This window comes from Melopsittacus undulatus, chromosome 1 (genome assembly GCF_012275295.1).
Source record: "Melopsittacus undulatus isolate bMelUnd1 chromosome 1, bMelUnd1.mat.Z, whole genome shotgun sequence".
NCBI classification, from domain to species: domain Eukaryota; kingdom Metazoa; phylum Chordata; class Aves; order Psittaciformes; family Psittaculidae; genus Melopsittacus; species Melopsittacus undulatus.
This window is the reverse complement of record NC_047527.1, coordinates 57,562,310-57,586,605: the sequence shown is the minus strand read 5'-3', so window position 1 is coordinate 57,586,605 and position 24,296 is coordinate 57,562,310. Positions and strand designations below refer to the sequence as shown.

General features: G+C 36.0%; 1 protein-coding gene across 1 annotated transcript in view; it reads right to left on the bottom strand.

The window, feature by feature from the left end:
- The window catches only part of DOK6 (docking protein 6), a 236,768-nt gene that overhangs the window by 26,799 nt on the left and 185,673 nt on the right, over positions 1–24,296 (bottom strand). Inside the window, exon 7 of the mRNA XM_034064995.1 lies at positions 15,405–15,522. Within this exon, the coding sequence (XP_033920886.1) occupies positions 15,405–15,522 (118 nt within the window). The remainder of the gene's footprint in view (positions 1–15,404; positions 15,523–24,296) is intronic.

Genomic DNA, 24,296 nt, shown 5'->3' with positions numbered 1-24,296 from the left:
TGACATAGACAATGGAATTGAGTGTGCCCTCAGCAAGTTTGCCGATGACACCAAGCTGTGTGGTTCTGTTGATACACTAGAGGGAAGGAATGCCATCCAGAGGGACCTTGACACTCATATGAGGTAGGCTGATGCCAACCTCATGAAGTTGAACCATGACAAGTGCAAGGTCCTACACCTGGATCAGAGCAATCCCATCACAGCTACAGGTTGAGCAAAAAGGAAATTCAGAGCAGCCCTGCGGAGAAGGACTTGGGGGTGTTGGTTGGTGAGAAAATGAACATGAGCCAGCAGTGTGCGCTTGCAGCCCAGAAAGCCAACCGTATTCTGGGCTGCATCAAAAGAAGGCTGAAGAGGTGATACTGCCCCTCTACTCTGCTCCTGTGAGACCTCACTTGGAGTATTGTGTGCAGTTCTCGGGTCCTCAACATAGAAAGGACATGGAACTCTTGGAACAATTCCAGAGGAGGGCCACGAGGATGATCAAAGCACTGGAGCACCTCCCATATGAAGACAGGCTGAGAAAGTTGGGTCTGTTCAGCCTGGAGAAGGCTGCGTGGAGACCTCATAGCAGCCTTCCAGTATCTGAAGGGGTCTATAAAGATGCTGGTGAGGGACTCTTCATTAGGGATTGTAGTGATAGGACAAGGGGTAATGGGTTAAAGCTTAAACAGGGGAGGTTTAGATTGGATAGAAGGAAGAAGTTCTTTACTGTAAGGGTGTTGAGGCACTGGAATGGGTTGCCCAGGGAGGTTGTGAATGCTCTGCCCCTGGCAGTGTTCAAGGCCAGGTTGGACAGAGCTTTGGGTGATATGGTTTAGTGTGAGGTGTCCCTGTCCATGGAAGGGGGATTGGAACTAGGTGATATTAAGGTCCTTTACAACCCTAACTATTCTATGACTCTATGATTCTATGAATATCAGTGCTGACTTCAAGTTAAAAATCTATAGCTTCCAAAGGGCTAAGGAAACATATACCCCTGCAGTACTGAGGAAGCAGCAATTTCTGCCTGAAAGGCAGACCGACTGATTTAGGACAATTTACATGTTAGAGTGGTTCAGAGCAGGACAATTACAATTTGTTGCAAATGTTCATGCCATCTCTCACATCCCAGCTGAACACTGACCTGAGCCACACAGCTGCAGCAAGGAGAAGAAAAATTCAACATGGAGATTTGGGTCAAATTGCCTAATATTAAGGCACAGGCACATCATTTGATCACACAGACTGAATGTAGATCAGGCCTCATAACATGAGCTTGTTTATGCTGCATAAATGAGAACAAATAGCAGAGTGTTTATGCTAGCCATATGCCTTTAAATTGGTGTTATGCCAGCAAGTAGAGAATAGACAATACCTGATTTGATATAAAGGTCAAGGGGTATCTAATTTGGCATAAAGTTTGCTTTCACAAAGCTACCTATCAGAATATTTTGAACAAATTTGCACTGTTTTAATAAGTGTCAGTTCAGCACACTGAATCAAATAGTCATGGCATTTCTTATCAAACAGTAAGCACTTTCAAAGTGGATTTATTGTTTTATCAAATCACAGTTTTATTCCATGCCTTTGGAGGATCATAAGGAAACAAGGCAATATTTTAATCAAGACACTGCTATCACTTATAATAATTTGGATCTCTAAGTTGTGCATTAAAATCCATGCAGATATTCTCCTACTAAAAATGAGAAAGCAAAAAAAAAAAACATCCATGAACACCTTTTATTAAGTTAGCAGTTGATGACATGAAGTCTTTCAAGTTAACAATTTTTATTAATACTACAGTATGCGGACTGCTAGGTAGACTTCCTTCTTTCTCCATCACTTCATTTTTCAGTGTACTGATGGTCATAGGGAATATGAAAGACTAAAATTGCTATCACATTATAGGAAAGTCTTGAAGGCATCTGCATTTCAGTCTAATGGTGCAATATAGTGATACCATAATTCTTTCATAGTGACCATCCAGATCAGAAAGCTTCCTTTTTGTCTTTGTGCCTGAAGTGCAGTTTCCTCAGGAAAGAGGCTTCCAGCTGCCATGTGGCAGTAAATGTGCCTATTACATTCTCCACAGACACTAGATTTAGTGCACAGCAAATACCAGCGATACCATTTTGCACATAGCCATAATGCCAACATAAAGACTTTTAAGTCATAGTTTGGCATAGAAAACAAAACATAAATCCACATGCTAAGCAAAGGAAACTTCAGGATGACAAGAAAAAGTTTAAAATGAAAAATATTTGTAGCACTTCAAAATGGTAACTATTAATCATTGCATTTATGATAGCAGATAGTTCAAGTACAGAATAATATATATTGGACACCTAACTGTCGTGAGATAAAAATTTCTGATTATCTAGGGTAAGAATACAAACATGAATCTTTTTAGCAAGCACACTTGGAGGTCTTTAGCAGAGATATCCTGATCTATAACAAATTGGGATCTGGTACTCATTTTGTTCTGTCACTGAATCTGAAATACTGGACACAATTGTCACCAACTATTCGGATATCATAGACATTTGAGCAAAAAATAATAACTTGACTTATGATCTATGAGAAATGAAAACAGTGTTACATGAGAAAGAAGGTAGAAAAGATTTTAACAAGAAAATAATGTACATTGTGAAACTCATAAAAGACAAACATCTGACACAGAAGATGTAAGGAGATTTATAATATGCTTTACCTGGCCATGCATTTTATGTCAGTGAAGTCTGATAAACATGTAAAAAATATGAGATAACATGGCTTTTTGTTTAACTTCAGTTTTCACTAAATGATTTTTTTTATCTAACACAGAATTCTGTGAGCAAAAACCTCCTGGATGTGAGTTGAAGTTTTCAGCTATTTAAAATTGATTATATAATTTACAAGACTTACAAGGTATATAATCAGGATCAGTCATATCTTGATGTATTTTAGCTATGCAGTTTAGAAGACATTTCACATTGAAATAACATCTGTGCTACAACAATGTATCCAAAAGTAAATGATGATATACAGAATCACAGAATCATAGAATCTTAGGTTAGAAGGGACTTCTAGGATCATCTGGCTCAGCCTTTCTTGGCAAAAGCATGGTCTAGACAAGATAGCCCAGCACCCTGTCCAGCTGATTCTTAAATGTATCCAATACTGGGGAATCCACCACTTTCCTTGGAGATTATTCCAATGGTTGATTGTTCTTATGGTGAAAAACTCTCCTCTAGTGTCCAACTGGAATCTTCCCAAGACTAACTTGAGACACTAGCCCCTGCCTTTTCCACGTGACTCATTGTAAAAAAAGAGTCTCAGTCTTCTTTGTAGCTACCGTTTATGTGAAACTCTTCTTGCTGAAATATCATTTTATAACATGGTTTGTCTTAACACATCTTATATACAATCATATATCTTATTTTGAGCTGAATAATACCTTTCTGTTTGCTTATTCACTATGTAAATTTAGAAATCCTGTTAATATTTATGTATGAGATATTTGGGGAATGATTGATATATCTGTGGGTTTTGTATTCAGTGTCTGTTAGCAAAACTCCAGGCAAAAACACCCACCTGTAACTACCTGGGAAAATGCTATGCTTATAAGCACATTTGCATAATCAAAATACATATAATTATTTTCATTCTAAATAAAATGTCATGTACTAATTCTGAATAATTTTCTCCTAGGAAAAATCCTCTTGATGGGTTAATGGCTTCAGTGGCTCTTTCAAGAAACAACAGATTTGTACTAAAATTGTAAGCATACTCCAGCATCACGGTTGAAGAACAGTGCTTGTCTGTCAGATGAGAGATGCTACAGTAGTGGTCAGATTTCAGTGTTTCTTCTCCAGCCAGGTGAAAACTGCAAATGCTGTGCAAACAGCCAGACGGTGAATCATACTGTCTCTAAGGGTAAGGTAATTTACTCTTCCAAGGTCAGCAAAACCAGGGTTCAAAGCTAATTCTGTCTATCACTTCTGGATAAAAAATACTTTGAAGCAGCAACTCACAGAGTTTGGCTTCAGAGCTCCTACTGACTGAGGGCTGTTTTCAGGGAGATAAGGGCATCATCATTCCCCTACTGTTGAGGCTGAATATCACTTTACTGACAGTGTAACAGTATGGACCTATTCTCTAGGTATTAACCTATACTGCAACAGTATATGCGTTGGGACAATTTCATGCTATGTGATGGTAGTAAGAAGGTTTTATAAAACCATTTCCACACTTACAATGATATTCTTAGTTTATTTTTGTTTTGTCTAACACACCAGTGTGAAAAATAAGAAAAAGAATTTACTTTCATGTAGACGACTTTTAAGTCCAACGCAAATGTGCAGATATTTTACCATATAAAATACACCTACATTATAATGTAAAAATCTAACAGAAATCCATGACTATCAGAATAGAGATTAATTTCCACCAAAATGGCTCTACATAATTACATGGGCCACTGAAGAAATGCTCAGAAGTGGGAGACCCGTTTACGCTACAGTGATCTGTAGACATGAGTTATAGGGAAAGATTTTCATCTTGTATAGGGCAGCAGATTTTTTTCTTTTTTTTTTTTCATGAGCAAGGATGACTTGCAACAGCTGAAGACCAGTGCCTTAACAACAAATTAACTTCTCTTTCTTACCTGTTTATGAAGGTTTTCTTTTGCATTGTGCATTGTTTTGAACACATAATCAAAACGAATAAGCATCTTATATACATAGCAATGACACTATTCAAATTTTCTGTACATTTTCCCTTTTTATAGTAGTTATACACTAGCATCAATATCATTCATGTCCCTGGCAACATTCCTCATTTACTTCAGCATAAGCAAAAAACCAGTTACACCTTTAAGATAACAGCTTAAATTGTCCCCTCTCTGGTATTTTATTACACAATAAACACCAATGCAAAATTTATGGCTCGTTCCTACAGCTCAATACAAGGTTTTAAGTACAACTAAGGTAATAAGAGCATGTGAAGAGGTGTCTTGAGCCCTTTATATTTCTTCAGTCTCAAGATACCTCGGTGCTAGTCCAAAGCATCAGCATAAGATGGAGTAATTAAATTCTGGTCAGCAAATCAGAAAATAGTACAAAATGATAAAGAGGCTAAAGAAAAAATCCACTTATCCTCATAGTACAAAATGATAAAGAGGCTAAAGAAAAAATCCACTTATCCTCATTCTTACACTAGATGAACAGAAGATCTACGGTCTAGAAGTTACAAGAATTTTGCAGCCATGGCAAAGAAGAGACCTACTCACTAGAGAGTCAAAAGACATTATTTTTGCATACAAACCAGTATATATTAGGATTGAAAAATCACTCACCAGTACAGGTAATATTCAGCATTTGCTGGCTCTGGCCCTGTTCCCCCCACCCCTGTACCCCATTCATTTGTTAAGAATGGGTTGTCTTAGTTAAGAAATAGTGACAGTTAGGAGAAAAACAAGATTCTTCACAAACAGATTGACACTTAAAACAAAATGCACATATTTGATCAGAGGAAAGCATTTTTATGAGCCGTGAAAGAGATGAAAAACTGCCAAGCTATTTCTCAGAATTAGATACCCGCTCTGGTGAATGGCGAATAATGAGACAGTTGACAAGACTGAATGAAATACATTTCCATTTCCTCTTGCAGAACAGGTTATCTTATCTATCATAAAATGCTTGTGACATCAAATGTTTGGTGATGATAGGAATGTCATCTCACAAACAGAAGCCCTGCAAACATGCTGAGACATCCTGGAACAGTATAACAACAACAGTGGATAAAGAAAAAAGTACCCAAAGCCAATTTCCTTTTGTACATAGTAGAATGAAACTTACCTGTTGAATCACACTTTTATAAATGTCTATTAAAATTATTTTTGCTAATATCTCTGATGGTGATTCTGTGAGTGATGCCAACCACTCATTTTCACGACAATGGAAATGTGGCAAAATGAGTTAAAAATGAAAACTTGCTTCATGCAGTTTTCACTAATTTCCATGAAGAAGAACCATACCCAGAAATGACAATTTTATGTAGGTATAGTGTGAAAAGAATAAAGGCAACAGCCAGGGGAAGAGTAGTATTTCTCTTGCAAGCTGAAACCAAACAACTGATCAAAATTATCTTTTAATTTTATTTCATTCAGAGAAGATAAAAACAGTTGTATAACTATAACTAACTAGCCATGTGTCTTCTGTAGGCTGAAAACACTTATGCACAATTAGCTAATTCTCAGCTAAGTATTCATTAATAAAGTAGATGCTCTGCTTTAAGTTCATGATGACGGTGACTGTAAATTGCACACCTAGCTCAGCTTATATCAAGCAGCACTGGGAACAGCCTGAGGTGACTATACAGAGCTCAACAGAGTTTGCAGAATGAACAGGAGGCTCATTACTGGCAGTAGAAGCCCCCACCAAGGATGATCCCCAGTGACAGAGGTAAGTTGGGCAAGACCCTGCCTTCTACCCTAAGGGAGGATGAAAGTACAAGCGGGACAAGAGGCAGAGACAAAATGCATCCTTAGTTTCTCAGTCAACACACACAGGGCAGAACTGCCCCACCGGCACAGGGTGATAAGCTGTTTCTCCTCATACAGGCTGCTGGTTTTCCATCACTTCCTTGGGCTGGGATAAGGGATGGCATTCTTGCACATGGGAAGAGGCAGGATGCTTCTGTGAATGCAACCACCCATGCCACATTATGTCACATGCAGTATCAGGTCAGAGAAAATATCTATACTATAATGCATCTGCATCTAAACTTGGCCTAGTGACAATAACATAAATATTAGAGTCATTAAAGAAAGTAACAAGGATCCTTTCATTTTATCCTCATTGTCCAATTAAGGCTGAACAGTGAAATGCCTCATCCCACTTAGGACCTCAGTTCTCTCTGCAGTTAGGATAGGTATGGCTTTCCAGTACATCACTTTGCTACTCTGCACTGAATCCTCATGTGGATATCTTTTGTTAGAGGCAGGGAAGTACAGAACCTTTGATATTTATAATGTAAATTCCACAGTGTACAACTCCAGTTTCTACCAAGTCCTTTCTCATCTCTCTCCCAATCTGGTACTGCATTTTCCTTTCTTCTATGCAGCATTATAACAGAGTATTTAATTTACTCTTAAACTCAAACCAATGAACCTTTGATTAAAATGCCTCCCAAAATGACATCTTCAAACAATTCTGAAGGACAAACAAGTATCCAGCAGCTAAAAAGGAAACTCACTTCTAATATTCAAACATGGAACTGCAAGGACTTGGCAGACTTCAGTTTTGGAAGAGATGAAAAACCTTCACTTTGTTGAAATTTTACTAACTCTGCATTGGGAGGAAATTCCCATTGTTATTCACAGTTCTTCTGTGAAATTTATCTTAGTTTCTTACAATGTATCATTTTGGTCAAGTAAAAAGTTGGCAGGATATAAGAATACACCTGGGTCAGAGGTGCAATCTCAGACACAGCTACAGGTTGGGCAGAGAAGAGATTCAGAGCAGCCCTGCGGAGAAGGACTTGGGGGTGTTGGTCGATGAGAAAATGAACATGAGCCAGCTTCAGTGTGAGCTTGCAGCCCAGAAAGCCAAATGTATCCTGGGCTGCATCAAAAGGAGTGTGACCAGCAGGTCGAAGGAGGTGATCCTGCCCCTCTACCCTGCTCTTGTGAGACCTCACTTGGAGTATTGTGTGCAGTTCTCGGGTCCTCAATATAAAAAGGACATGGAACTGTTGGAACAAGTCCAGAGGAGGGCTACGAGGATGATCAAAGCACTGGAGCACCTCCCATATGAAGACAGGCTGAGAAAGTTAGGGCTGTTCAGCCTGGAGAAGAGAAGGCTGCATGGAGACCTCATAGCAGCCTTCCGGTAACTGAAGGGGGCCTATAAAGATGCTGGTGAGGGACTCTTCATTAGGGATTGTAGTGATAGGACAAGGGGTAATGGGTTAAAACTTAAACAGGGGAGGTTTAGACTGGATATAAGGAAGAAGTTCTTTACTGTAAGGGTGTTGAGGCACTGGAATGGGTTGCCCAGGGAGGTAGTGAATGCTCCATCCCTGGCGGTGTTCAAGGCCAGGTTGGATGAAGCCTTGCGTGGCATGGTTTAGTGTGAGGTGTCCCTGTCCATGGCAGGGGGATTGGAACTAGATGATCTTAAGGTCCTTTACAACCATAACAATTCTATGATTTCACAATTCTATATTCTTATGGCTTGATTAAACTGAGCATACTGACTAGGGTGTCCATTGTGATTAAATTTGCCTTACCACAAAAATACATAGGTCTGTACTAACAACTGACTGTATGGCCTGTGCCACAAAAATTGTCACCATAATATCAGTGCATACTAGTAAAGTGAGATACACATAAAAGACAACCTTACAGAAATTTAAAATTAATGTGAGAACTTACAATATTCTTTCCATAACAAATGTATTTTAAACTTCATAACAATGAAATAACAGGCAGGTAGGCCAATATTAAGTCATTTCAGACAAGCAGTTAAATATATGTATGTATATGATTGCATTTTATGTTATAAACATTAAAATGTGTCTGGGGTTGGTTCTTTTTTCTGCTTAAAGTAGATCACCATTAATTACTTGAAATTCTTGTGCTTGGCTTCTTTCCTCATTACTGCTGGCAAAGATTGTACATTAAAATCCCCTCACTCTTCCCATTACATTGTTTGTAGATTATTAAGAAAATACGTTTGAATACATTTGAATATATTAAGAAAATATATGTGAATATATTCTATAGAAGTGTCAACTTCAATAAGTTTTACTTTCTTCAAAAATAATTAATAATTGAAAGAAAAAAGAAGTACAAACATTTTCTGCAAAACAGGTACTAAGGAAAATACATCAGTCTTACCTAGATATTGATGGGGTTCTAAGCAACCTGATCTACCTGAAAATGTCTCTGCTTATCACAAGGGGTTGGTCTAGATGACCTTTAAAGGGCCCTTCCAGTCTAAACTATTCTATGATTGCATGATTTATTTATTTCTTTCACAAATATGCAGGCTTCTCCTGCCCTGAATTGTTTTAAAGGGGGTTTAATCATCCATGACATTGAGTAATAAGTTGATTAGAAAATCTAGTTAGTTACATAGAAATATTTCGTTTAAAATTACAAAATTGAATTGACAATCTTCTTGATTCTAATACAAAATAAGATAGTCATAGTGGTGAAATGATTTAATAGAAAAAAACCCAACATCTTTCCCAAAAATTGACTTTTGACAAGTATTTCCATTTTCTATTTGATATAACATAGCAAACCTTTCTTGCTCAGACAGTCCCATACCAGCTGACAGTTAGCATCCGTGCACCTGGTTGCACCTGTTCTCCTGCTACACTACAATTAACTACTGCTGTCATGATACAATGCAGGACCTTGAATTTTACGATACAGCAGGGAAATCAAATGACTGTAGCATAGCTATGATTAGCCTTAAGTTAACTGAGGGTAAAGGTTCCTGGTTTCGGTTCAGTTAAGCTAGGGGCAAAGGCTGATTTGCTTCTCACACTGAGAAGTTAGTGTCATCACATATTCATGAAGTCATTAAGTTAAGACATAAAAAGATATTTGTGTAGTTTGCATCAAAGAACTTATATTTGTTGGGTTTTGGAGGGGAGAGGAGGCAATCATCCAATATTTAACTGCTGTTCTTACACTGTGTGGGCTTGCAGTTGTAAATTGAGACTACAGAGACTTCTACGCTTTCTGGTCTAGCAAAGAATAACCTCGTTGACAAGTGATCTCACCAGAGGATCATCTTTTGAGAAAAAAGGCATCACACAATAGGGTTTAAATGAAATCAGAACTTCTGAATTTGACAGCAGAATATGCTTTATCAATCTTTTTGGCTCCCCTCACCCCATTTTTCCTGGCTCATAACTGTAAGAACCTCTTACCTCAGAAACCATTTATCAGAATGAAAGGTAATATGTCAAGATACTCTTCAGAGCTTGTCAGTAATGCTCTTAATTAGCTATAGCAATCACTGTTGAACAAAATGAGGTTCTTCTTTACTACTTTCTGAGTAAGACACTTCACATTTCCAATATGCCATTTAAAAATCAGTCTAGTGATGAACTATTTTGCACAGAATTTCAAAGCTTAAAAGAAAAGAATTGAATCCACTCTATAAGACTTGAGAAGCCACATAATACAGTCATTTTATACAATGTAGTTCCTACTCAGTAAGTATCGTGTTTCAGGTGGCCTTTATTCATACTTCAAATTTTATAGGCTCCATTTACTAATGTGAAAGTCCTGATGAGATTCAGCAAAGGAAATGGGAAGGTGGCAGGCTATAAAGCATTTCAGCTTTAGCTGCTGGTAGACGCTTAGTGAAACATTACTGAGTGATCAGGTTTATGTAACAGATATATTCTAACATTTTATGTCATTCACATTATTCTGGCATCAAGATTAGATTGGGAAATGGATTTTGTACTCTGTTGCTGGGCATATGAACAAACAATGGAAATGCCAAAATGACAAATGTCCTCCAATTCATTTTACATATTTAATTTGCAGAGAAATGCAGAAGCCCACACTGGAAATTCCTGCAGGATTAGCTTAGGGGAGTTAAACAGGATGATTCAGACTCTTCTAAATATTTAGCAACTCAAATATTCTCTCATTATTTTTAATGATATATCAGAACTACTTTAAAAAGGCCAGAAACTTATGTAGCTGGGAGAAATCATATGTGTACAACTGTCTCCCTTGTACATGCCTTTCAGCTGGACTGGTTAACACTACATGTTATTCTACTTAAAATATATTAAAAAAAGAAGGAATGATGAGCTCCCACCTAACAAAGCCAAAATACAAAGGGCAATGCAGGCTTGCTCACTGAGGCCAAAGATGAGCCAGAGTTTCCCTCTGTTTTGATTTGCAAAAGCAGATTGATTCTTGCATTTTTACTGTGAAATACAAATTATAATTGTTTACCAACAGCAAAATTCCTACAGACCTCATCAAGGCCAGTTTTTATCTCAGTCTAGTTTTGGTTTTGATCATGTACTTACAACAAACATGTAAGATGTTAGTGGTAGAATTCTGATACAAACACATTCCTTCACTCGAGTACTCAAACGAAAATGAACGGGCTTGCTTATGTGGGTAGGTGTTCATCACTTTAAGCATGGATTGAAAAAACAAAGTCTACATAAAGAATACAAACCAGACTCAAATACAACTGGGGTGATTGAAAGCAATTCTTAATTTTGAATTTCTTGGAGAAAGGCCAGACTGTAATTAGATTTTCTGAACATAATTTCCTCAGGGATTTCAATAACTGCAATACAAAAAACTAATGCAGGTTTCCATACCAAAATTTTATTTGGCCTTTTTCACTTAATAATACACAAACTGACTGCGTGTAAAATTTGTACTATCCAAATTCCCTAGAGCAAAGACTACAACACTAAATTTTAGCTAGCTGAAAATTCGGTCTGTAATCGTTTTCTTGTCCTTAGCAAATATAAACTCTCAAAAGCAAAATTTAAGTAAATGTCATGTATTAATGCTATCCATTACCTTGGGCTGTATAAAAAGACTTGTGCTTTGTTTGTCAATATTTAGTATCTTGCAAAACAGTGCTAAATCTTATTCCAGTAAGTAATCACAGACGAGTTGAGGATACATACAGTTTCTTTTTTTTTTTTCTGTGCTTGCATGGCTCTTTTATTTTTTTCCTTTTGAACAATGATTTCAGTTCACAAAGTTACTCTTGACTTGCAGTTTTTGTGTTTTTGTAAATCTTGATGTACAGAAGAACATAACATAGCAATGAATGCTTATTTTATGTTGAGCTTGAATACTTTACAGAGTTGTCTATTATTAATGAAAATGTACAAAGCATTTAAGTCTTATGCATGCACAAAATAGTGTGTATATATATATATTTTATGAATAATAAAAATATTTTATAAGAATAAATATATATAATTTTCTCTGTTACTTAAGCTATTCATGATTAAAAATCTGTAAGGACTTTTTTTTTCATTTCTTAATGCAATTAAAGGCAAGATATGGATTATCAATTGGCACACTTTGGAAAGAGGCACTGATTTATAAAGCCATGAGTATCAGCTGAGATTTTAAGTGAAATCACTTCAACACAGAAGTTTAGACTGCAATTTAACCTGATGCCTTAAAAACTTTGTGCCATTTTCTGACATGGCAGCGATTACCTTCTTCCTTTTATTATGCAGTACTTGGGCTTGCCACATGCCTGATGACAGAGAGGAGAGGCAATGCACAGCTCTGAGAAGTTAGCTAATGAGGCCCCACACCACAACCTCTACAGTGGCTGCAGATCACAGATGGAAACTCTCAGACCTGAAGCACTATCTGCAAAATCTGAAGTGAATACTTGTAGTGATGTGCTGCCATTCACCAAGTTATTCCTCTTGACAATATTAATTAGACAATTAAACTACTATTTTTATCTTGCAGAGAAACCAAGAACTGAAAGAGTGCAAGGAAGATACAAACAGAAGAAAAGCTGTATAAAAAAGAAACCAGCCCACCTTGTTTTAGGATATTTTGTGCAACCTGTGTTTCTTTATTAATATTGTTCTGTATTTTAATATTTTCAGGTCTTTACACAGAAGTGTTTTTATGGGCAAATGGAGGATGATAAACCCAATAGCCATTTATTGAATTGCCATTTCCCGTGTGAAATGCAGTCTTTAAAAAAAGAAAAAAGCAAACCACAAAAGCCCCTACTTTCTTACTCTACAGCATATTCATTATCAGATCAACTCACACTACTAATTAAGTTAAATTTGACTGCTAAATAACTCCCAAAGAGCCAATTTATCTAAGGTAGTATGAGCACATATTCATTTCTCCTAATACATCACCAGCTGTTATTAATTCAATTCTAGTCACTTCAGACTGCAAGTCTGAAATAATTGCCACTATGGAAACACTTTTACAGTATACTTAAAAGTGAGTTAGGGTGTTACTTTACTGATATAGATAGTGATCTTAATATAGGTAGGTAGAGACTACTGTAGTTATTTCTTGTTAGAATTTGTGAGATATTCAAAAGAATGTGTAGAATTTTCAAGTTTGTTTCCTGAATATGAAAAGCTTTGTCATAAATACACATGAAATGCAGACATGAGTTTGACAAATAATCTGAAAGAGGGTATACTTAGATTAGATAGTATGAAGAAGTTCTTTACTGTGAAGGTGGCGAGGCACTGGAACAGACTGCCCAGAAAAAGTTGTAGCTTCCCCTACCCCAAGGCCAAGTTAGATGGGGCTTTGAGCAACCTGGTCTAGTGGAAGGTGTCCCTGCACATGGCAGGGGGGTTAGAATCAGATGATCCTTAAGGTCTCTTCCCAACCCAAGCTATTTTATGATTCTATGATTCTGTGATTATTCCCTAAAGAAAACATATCCTTTCTGAAGGTATGATTCACCTTTTCAAGCTCACAGTGGTAGTAAATGATTTTTCCATCTGCAATATCTCCTCTCATCTGGCTGCTGTATTAATATAAGGGTTGAAGGTTGCTTGCAACCTGCTCCCTCACTACCTACCTTCCATCTGCATCTTGAAGCATCCTGTGGGCTGATGATTTGACAACTGGTAGATATCTGCTGTATAGACTTATCTGTATGAACAAGTATTAGGAGGAAAAGTTGTACTTTGCTCTCCTTTCAGATTCTGTACAAATACACTGCATTTAATTAGTCATTGCAGCAGCAAGGTTCAAAGAGATCTTCATTACAGATAATGAATACTCTTGCTTGTAAAAGGTTTGCAACCACAGGGAGACAAAATTGTCCTCTGGATGCATTTCTTAGACCACTGATAAAACTAAAATAGTCTCTCCTGAAGTCAACAACTTTTTTCAAGTTTCAGTCATCATAGTACATGTAAAAGAAATGAAAAGCTTATGTTTTGAAATATTTATTCATCCCATGAATAAAATCTGCGTACTTCCAAAAAAGTAAAATTCTTGCATTTTTAATAATACACTTCCAATATGTTGCAGCCTGCAAAGCTAGGCAGTGTAGATAATAAACTATTACTTGGTATAGCAAGTTTTGCTTTACTTTATGGCAAAGGCTATTTATATGAAAAAAAAAAGATCGTGAAAATGAACAACATTCTATATATTTATCTTCATGTATATTGTAAACCATTTACTACTTTTCTGACAAAGGCAAGACCTATCAAGATCATAAGGAGAGGAACTCTAACATCTCTACAAATAATTTTTTTTTCTTTTTTATTGTGATCATGAAGAAATATCAGTCACATGATGAATATTTTTAAAGTGATCTGAAGCGCAACTTTTTTCACCAACAACTTCTGGTAGGTTATTTTCTTTTTTCCATTACTGGTATTTAAAGGTAAGACCATGATTAGAAATTAACTTTATTGTATGGGGGATGATGGGAAACACATGTTGTACCCTTTAATGAGTCACCCATTGAATTCACAGCTCCCCTGCTGATTTTAATTTACATGATAATTTACAAAACAAAACACTTTGTGTCTTTCATTTTGATACTGCATTTTGCTTATTTTTATGAAAATATGTACTGTGTTTTCTTGCATTGGGTATTCTTATTTGTGAGCAGTTTCTAACTTTCTATCTAAATGTAAATTGCTTATGCAAACATTATTAAAAGTGAAGTGAAATGAAATCCTTAAGCTCCTTTCAAGTAATACAAAACAACATGTTTAAGATAGGTTGTTATTTTCAAAAGTGAACGTAATACAATTCACTGAGGTCTGCATTTTAAATGTAGCAATGATTTAAGTTTCCTAAAAGGTACAAATCCCTTTCACCTTAAGCCCAGTGAATCACCACCATCATCATCAAATTATATTAACTATAGCATTTAAAGTCTTAAGCTAATATCTTAGAATCTAAACAGGTGAAAAAGAACTGGAAGCACAAAAGGATGGTATGCATACAGAAGAACTGCAAGTTAGTCACATCAACAATTCTTACATATTAATCCCAAGCAAATTCACCAAGAATAGCTCTTATTCCTAGAATTATTTCATTTAATCTTGCAAGTCATAGCCACTTTATGTAGATTTAATTGGGCACCCTGAGGTTGCCCAAATACATACACAAACTTATTGGAAGAAAATACTAAAACAACCTGACATTCGTTAGCTACTGAGAAGCTACATTGAGCCAAATTGTCTACCCAGCTTTATGTGGTGATTCTCACCATTACTTTACAAAATGACTAAAAGAAACCAGTTTTATGTAAATTTGGGAATCCTGCTGAGGTTCCTGACAATCAATAAAATGAAATAGAGACAAAACAACCAGTGCAAATAAAAAGCAATTTGCATGAATTCTGGTCAAATGGAAAGAAGCTAATGGACATGGCATTTAAGTATAAAGAACTTGCCTTGTAAACTGTAGATTTCTCCAACACTGTTCTGCCGGGTGATGTGATGCCAATACGCACTACGAGGAAGTGAGATTGACTTCGATAATGTCATTGGTTCAGACAGACTGGTCTGGAGCTAAAAACAAAAACAAACATTAATGGAAGATTGCACAAAACCATACTTGACAGAAATTCTCAAAACTGTAAATCGAACGGATGTTGTTATGAAGATAGTATTTCCTGAATTTCCATTGGTGTTATACTGCTATTTAAGCTGTCTTATAAGCATCAGCACTGTGAATGCTCAGGAAAAGACTGCAAAAATGTATTTGTGTATATAGGGTCATTAGCACATGTTAATATTAAGGGATAGAAATATATTCCTATTTATCTACAGCTATTCTTGTTGCTTTCAGGATTTTGTTATTTTTTTTTTTATAATGACTGATTAACATATGCCTGAAATCTTAAATCCCTCTACAATTACATTTCTTTTTGGCCATTTAACCCGCATATTGGATTGAATACCCAGAAAGATTCTAAGAGAGAATCTGAGACAACCAGCAGAGAATTAACAATGAAGAGTCATTAATCCTCTAATCCTCCACTAAAGTGGAGGCATCTCATCACCAGTAGCAGGATATAGCCTCAAGAGCAAATTTTCCCAGTCCAGGGGACTTTGTGTAACTGAAACTGTGAATTGCATGCTAAGTGTCCATTTGTGCAAGAGCTATGGCAAAGAAACCTGACAGAAGGAATGTAAATTTATTAGAGAGCTCTGTCTCCGAAGGACTATGGATGAGAGTGAAAGACTAGGCTTAACTATAGAAAAAAGGAAGGATTGAGGACTGTGCATCCTGACAACCTCTTTGGATGTACCTGTATAAATTATGTTTTTTCTGTCTAGAAGAAAAGAGAATGTAATTTTTTTGTATCACTGTCATTACAGAAGATAAAATATGTAAAAACAGTGGTATCTAACAAATTGCGATGATTCTGTGGGGCATAATTTCTTCTGATGTCTGGAAGAATCAACACTGAACTGTTAGTTATGTCTGCAGATTTAGAGTGGAAAACCTCTTAAGATCAGGAAAGGCACCAGGATGGTGAAGGTGATACTCTGAAAGGATGTGCCTAAAAAGCCCACATTTTCAGAGCTCAGCTATAAGAGTAGAAGATATTTAAGGTCTGGGTCCTTTACTTCAGACTAATGATTGAGTCCTAGGGATTCCTCATTAAGGATCATGATGCCATATTAAAAAAAGCCATTTTAATGTGTACAAACTCATGTTATTTTGTAATAAAAATCTCCCAACTTTTAGAAACAGTATCCACCCAAAGAGCTGTATTTCATTTTTGAGTACTAACACTCACTGACGTGTGGCAGATATTTTGCTTCAGATCAATCTGCTGTAATACTTGCATTGTTTCCTTAAGAATTGTAATCAAAATTACTTCCTGTCTACAGTTAATGTCTCTTCTTCTCATTTAATTTGTCAGTGACGCAGATCATTACTGGAAGCTATTCCATATGAAGTGAAGAGCTTGCAGAAACATTTCCTCCATTAAAAAAGTTCCAAATTCTAATCACAGGAATTCTATTTTTAGGGAGACTTGAGAATTTAAAGTTTATTGATGCAGAGAATTTCCTTTATTGTGGAGATCAGGGTAATAAAAAATCTTCTAAGTTATTTTACCACGTTAGTATATTGAAGGCAACAACGGTAATTTTGTTGAGTAATAAAAATAAAATCATGTAACTTCAATACACAGACGACTTATTAAAAATTTATTCACCGAAAAGGTAAATTACAGTTTTGAGTCAATAGGCAATAATTTCCATTGGAATGAATTCTGAAAAAAAAAAGAAATTCTAGCAAAGGGAACCACTGTGACTGTGGTTAATTATATGACAGCTGCATCCATGGACTGATCTGGTGGTTAAAGTTATATCATTATTCCTGGTCTGAGATAATTAGTTTCTGCCTGGTCTGATCTGGGAATGAATTTGGGGCAATTCTCCCCCTCTACTCTTGCTCTGCTGAGATTCCCGCCTGGAATACTGCATCCAGCTCTGTAGTCCTCTGTACAGGAAGGACATGGACCTGTTGGAATGTTTCCAGAGGAAGGTTACAAAGATGATCAGAGAGCCAGAACACCTCTCTATGAAGACAGGCTGAGTGAGTTGGGGTTGTTTAGCCTGGAGAAGAGGAGGCTCTGGGAAGCCATTCTTGCAGCTTTCCAGTACTTAAAGAGGGCTTATAAGAAACTTGGGGGCAAGCTTTTAGCAGGGCCTGTAGCAACAGGATGAGGGGCAATGATTTTAAACTAAAGGTATATTCAGACTCGGTATAACAAAGAAATTTAATACAATGACTGGTGAAACAGTAGAAGAGCTTGTTCAGAGAAGTTGTAGATGCCCCATCCCTGAAAACATTGAAGGTCAGGATGGATGGGGCAACCCGTTCCAGCCTGTGGTGGGAGATTGGACTAGATGACCTTTAAAGGTTCCCTCTAATCCAACCCGTTCTATGATTTCACTGAGGGTTTTTTTGCAGTCTTGCATCTATGAACTGACCTTATCACTAGGTATAGAAATATAGAGAAAAATAAAAGCATTATACTCAACTAAATGTATATAATACATTAACATCTATATTAACATTAAATAGAACATGCATCTAGAATGATTGTGCTACCAATATTTCTCAAATCTGATTAGACATTAGGAAATGCAAAAACATAATCCAGACTTTTTTCCCCAGATTAAGAGGGAGAAAATTGATAATGTAATTAGAACTTGGGTAAAAAGAAAAGTAGAAATGCATACATCAAGCCAACATCAACTCAAGGATTTTTTTTTCTTTGTGAATAAAAAGTCCATAGCTGAAACATTTTTTTTTATCTGACATGATATACCTAGTAGTTAGGTTTCTTCCAGTTTCCTCCAGAGTGTTCCTTTGATAAATTTCACACAGTGAATATTACATTTTTTTCCTGCATCTAAATCCAAAATAACAAAAATATTAACTCATACGAACTTACTAACTCATCGTTAGCAACAACTTTATAATTCCTAAGAACTAGTTGATTAAAATAGAAATAAAAATATAAATCTATTATTGTGCTACTATGGTAAATGGTTCCACATATTTTTCATTATTGTTCTTTTGTGAGACAAGGCTTAGGGCTAAATTTCCTTTTAATTCCCATGGGCTATCTCCATTGACTTAAATAGATTTGTCACTCTGATATCAATAATAAATACAATTCCAAGAATGGAGCCTGTTAAATGTGTTAGGGTTCTGAGCTTTGATCTGTTTAGCGTACTATTCTCTCATTTTCATTTGCATTAAAAGTCAAAATGCTGAAGGTGACAGAAAATACATTTGATGTGGGAGAAGAACTGAGAAATATACAGTTAATTCCATCTTTTAGCCTGCAACAAAGGCAGTTTTTTTACAGATATGTTCTGAAAATAGTTTACTTTATTATGGATAAAACTCCCAAAACAACAAAACCCAGCCCATTTCACATTCATCTGAAACACAACAAAAGAACTAGGTCACATAAGACTGATAAGAATAGTAGTATGGAAATATGAATTAAATATCACTATTCAGATTTTTAATTTCTTTATAATTCAAAATCAGATTGCTTTGTGTGTTATGCCTTGAAAAGGAAGAGGGGTTAAAAATGTATTTAATTTCTCAAGTGTCCGTTAGCTGACAGTGGAATAGCACAGACTCTTCTCACTGGCGTATCCACAGTGAAAAATTACTTGTTAAAGAATCACACAATCTAAGACAGTAGCCATCAGCTGAGGCACCAACTCAGCTATCAGTCAGCTCAGTTAGAGAACAAGCAGGATGAAGGAAGTTTGTGTGCTTGTTTTAATAAGTTTTCAGTAATGACTAGGAAAAAAGTGTCATGTTTGTCTTTTTTATAAAAGCAGATGCTGTTGTCCCATGTTCGACTTTCACGCTATGACACATAGACCTTTTCTCCAAAAAGCTGCTCCCATCCAGTACTACGAAGCTGATTATTTCTTCTTTAGCACGGTGTTTTGCCCAGGTTTTCATCGAATTTGATTCTGCCATTATGAACCTTTTTTCCAACTTGCCATTTTGAATTCTCTCTCTTCGTTGACCCACTTTCATATTTTCTTGTAACTGTAAGTTCCTGACGTCTAATAATTCGATTGTTCCTTGATTCAGAACTTCTATGAAGATGTTGAAAACTGGATCCAGGATATATTCCTACACAAGTCCAATGAGAATGTTCTTCATTCTGGTGATGTGTTACTAATAATTTCTTTCTGGTTATAATTTCCCCATAACCTTTGTTTATAATCATTCGGCTTGCTCAGAAAATAATCATGTGTCATTTGGACTGTGTTCATTACTTTAAAGTGCCTACTGTTAACAGAAACAGATATAGGCATCAGCATACTATTTATTTGCTAAGCATTGTGCATGCTTATTTTTACATTTTTATCCAGCTCGCTGTTCCTGATAGAACAGTCTTGGCAATACCCCAACCAATACATGACCTCACAAGTCTTCTGAAAAAACTTATAAGAAAAGTAGCTGTGAAAGTAATTTCCATTATTTCAACCTTTAATTTCTAGCATTCAGGTTTTCAATGTCTATTCTAAGCTTGTTATGACCTTTTAGAGTCGTTTTTAGTCAATTATGGAGGAAAAGATCTCAAAATAATACCACCACTCTTCAGTGCCAAGGTGGATGATGATATTCTTTGGTGGTGAAATATCACTATTTATGAATAATAAAGCAATGGTGAAATAAAAGCATTCTGAAGGGAGATTAAATGGGACTAGTTGTTGTTTGGTGTTTTCTTTCTTCCTTTCCTAATCTCCTCGGCCACACTCTAATGAGAGAGGATTCTGACATTTTTGTCCTTTCCTTTTCTGGCAGAAATGTATTTGTTTTTTTTTCTTTTCCTCTTTTTTTTTTCTTTCCTCTAAAAGAAGCTCATAATAGATCACTTTGTTGTTTGATAGAATGGATTAATGTTGGAGAAAGTTAGCTGAATTTTACAGTGCATTGGGATTTTGTTTGTTGAATGTTAGTAAAATATGCGTTTTCATTCATATTTTGTCACAGAATTGTGGTTCTGTTTAATTAATGAAAGAAACTTCCTGTCTATGGAATCTATACCAATTAGTGTGAGGGGAGAAAGTCAGGTTCTTAGATCATTACAAGGTTTGAGACACTGTAATATACATAGGCAATATATGAAACACTTTATCTAGTTTTCATTGCATAGAAGTGTTCATTAATATCATAGGAGATGATGCCAACATAAACTGAAATCAAACCTGTCTATACATTAGGTCTTAGTGGATACAAACATAACTAAATAGTAGGAGTCTCTAAGATGCAGGAGAAATTGTAAGGAGGTTGAGCTAATTTCTTCAATAAATACATATATATATGTGTGTATATATGATAAGGAATTCAGCGTTGCACAGGCATTATTTGCAGATATTGATTGTCCTTTCTGGTACTATGAAATGGGAGCTTCTATGAAAGAGAGGTGCTAGATGAGTTGAAGGAAAAGATTTTGCATATATTGCTGATCTGAAAATAAACAGCATTTGAAGATAAGACTGTGTGGAACTATAAAATTTCTCACAGTGGTATCACCCAGGGAAAAGTCTTCAGGATTTAAAAGTAAAAATACTGGATTTTTGAAGGTGCACAATACTGATACAATTGTGAAAAGGTATAGCAATTTCCAGGTGGGAAATGGGGAGGACCAGAGCAAAAATCACCTAAAATTGAAAAACAAAATCCAAAGTAACACTACATCCCTATACATTTCAATAAAGTAAAAAATGGAAATTAATAAGTTGTAGAACAATTCACTGCATTGACTCATGAATGCTTAAACTGAAGGCAGATGGTATAGAATGCACTGACAGAGATCAGCTTAAACTCTAGGGTATTAGCTTAACCTTCAAAGATATGTTCTAGGGGTCATTTGGCTGTAGCAGTTCATTACTGAAATGTTCACTTACAGCTTTGCCTCATTTCAAAACCAAGCAGTGATTTATGTGCATCATTATGTGTCTGCTAGTAGGTGATATAAAATACAAGTCAATGATGTTAGGGCTAAAAGGAGTTCAGTGAATTAAGGAGTTAATAGTAACCAGTAAAGTACAGGAGATGTTATCTGGTTTGCCAAAAGAGCACTGTGACTGGGAGAGGCCCTAAAGTTAGGAGGAAAGCCAGTGATACCATTATCTTCAAGAAGGGCAAGAAGGAAGACCTAGGGAGCTACAGGCTAGTCAGCCTCACCTCAATCCTTAGAAACATGGTGCAGCAAAAAGAAGATATGCTTGATCAGTCTGATACTCTTCGATGACTGGCTTGGTATATAAAGGGAGAGCAGTGAATATTGTCTACTGTGACTTCAGGAAGGATTTTGACACTATTTCCCCCATGATCTTCAGGAGTGTTTCCTGGGGAGTTCAACAGAAGATTTATGGTATTCCAGAAAGTTCTCTTTCATGAGGTTTGTCAAGCCACAGTTAAAAATATTGAGGCTTGCCATCAGTGCTGACTTACAGTCTTGTCTTCCTTCCTGTTTGTTTTATTCTCTCCTTGTTCTGCTAGGTATCTCTCTCTTTGAAAAAGCTGCTTGTGTCTGACCTCAACCTGATATGTTTTCGAGAAGATTTCAAAGTATGCCAGTTTTTTCACAGTATTGCTTGTCAAAAAAAAAAAAAAAAAGAAAGGTATTTGGGACACTTGAAGTCCTCAGTATTTTACTTGACAGTACTGGAAGGACAGCCTTTCTGACTTCATAGAAGCTGCTTTGGCCAGTTTTAGAGCTGGTATGGTAAAATTCATGTCATGAAAAATTGTCTCTCAGAAGAAAACGGATTTGAAAACCTCTTTCTACTATGTAGAAAGGTGAAATAAGGACAAACTCAGAATGATCCCAGATGGGAAACCTTACCTGAGTAAGTTTGGAGCTGCAAAACTAGAATTCTAAGGATTACCTAAGTATTTTGGCAAAGAGTTATGGAATCTGTATTAAGCATGTTCACTGCATAGTTACTTGAATTTCATTATTTCTGATAAACCAAATGTCTTGGACCTCACAGGCTTTCTTATGAAGTTTTTCTTTTATTGTCTAAAACAGATCAGTAGTTTCCAATTACACACATTTCTGGAAATCACATTTCTTTTAGCTATTTCATTTCAGTACATAGAAATTGTTGGTACCAATGAACTTTAATAAAATGACAAGAAGACAATTTTCTGAATACTTGCTGAAACAATAATCATCAATAACCTTTCATGAATATTCCTTATTAAGCTTATCAGTGTGTGACTCTCATATTCAGTAAAATGCATAGTCTTGCTGACCTCTACTTTCCGACATTTTCAGAAGTTAGTTTTATATATCATACAAGGACATTTCAATTAAAAAAAAATAGCAAATCCAGAATACATAAAAATGACTATCACGCAATACAGTCTTCTCAGGTGATCCTTCAATACCTTCTAAAAATAACACATTTTGTTCCTTTTAACTATTTAGTTTTAAACATTACAAATGCATCTTGAATCATACACTGTTATATATGTGCAAAGCACATGATGTACATGAATATAAAATATTAAGTTTTAGCTTTGAAATATACTACACTTTTGCAGGTAGGGCTAAAAAAATATGCCTGTGCATACGAACACACAAGTACACATATTAGCTTAAAGTAATTTATTCATATTTCATTTAATATTTACTTTAGTAGCTCCATTACATTTGTGGGCTTTCCACAGACTTAAAACTGATTGAGAAGCTGGTATATAAAAATAAAGAGCTATTTTTTCCACTGTGTATGCTCACACACATGGTGATCACATCATGATCATGTATATAGATAGATACAACCAGAGAATTCTTGACATTGCTCTGTTTTAAAATTGCAATAAGCAATCATTCAAAAGCAGTGCATACAATTCTAAATACGCATAATGTATTTTTGGATTTTTTTTTGAGGGGGTCCAGAAACAACTTAAAATGAGAGACAAGACTCATAAATCACAATCCAAATTTGTGCATATAAACGAAGCTAGTGAATTTTTGCTTCTTTACTGATGCTAGTTTACTAATGTAACAAAAATAGAAGCAATCCAGGACCCCAGATTGGAAAGGGAGAAACACAGAAGTGTTTGCAAATTGCTGTATCTTGTATCAGTCTAATACATCCTACAGCTGGCAACCTTTCTCTTAATTTCATTTTCAGACAGTAACTCAGGTGGGTATTGGGGTGCTTTTTTTTTCTCTAGTGAAAGCTGTTTGGTGTAGTAGAGGTTGTAGATGCATGACCAAATGCTGTATAACTCAAGACTTTTGAAATCCATGGTTGCCATTTAACAGAACAATCCTTTCCCCCTGTGCTGGCAAGTTCCAGCTTCCCGAAACAAAGGAAACAGAATTATACCTGTTGCCATGGAAATCTGCAACTCCATCACTTTTTTTCTTCATGTATTACAAAATGTATATAAAAGTGATCACTGAAAAATATGTGGGAAACATTACAGAAATGTCATCATTTTACAAATGATTTTTACAAAATCTCTCATCTGGTAGTAATTTCAACTTTTCCCACTGTGTTATGCAAGGAAATGATTAAGAATAACGAGGAGAACACAATTTCTTTCATTTTTACAAACAAGAACGCATGCTGATTTGTCAATGGATTTTGAATCAGACATATATATACATACGTAGAGATATACATTCAAAAGCCAGCCATATAATCCCATATAAATCTTGTCTGGCTGCTAGTTTTATGGAAATGGATTCTGACAGACTGAATATGTGATGAGACTAGCAGCTTTTACCCTGAGACAGTCATAAGTAACAGTG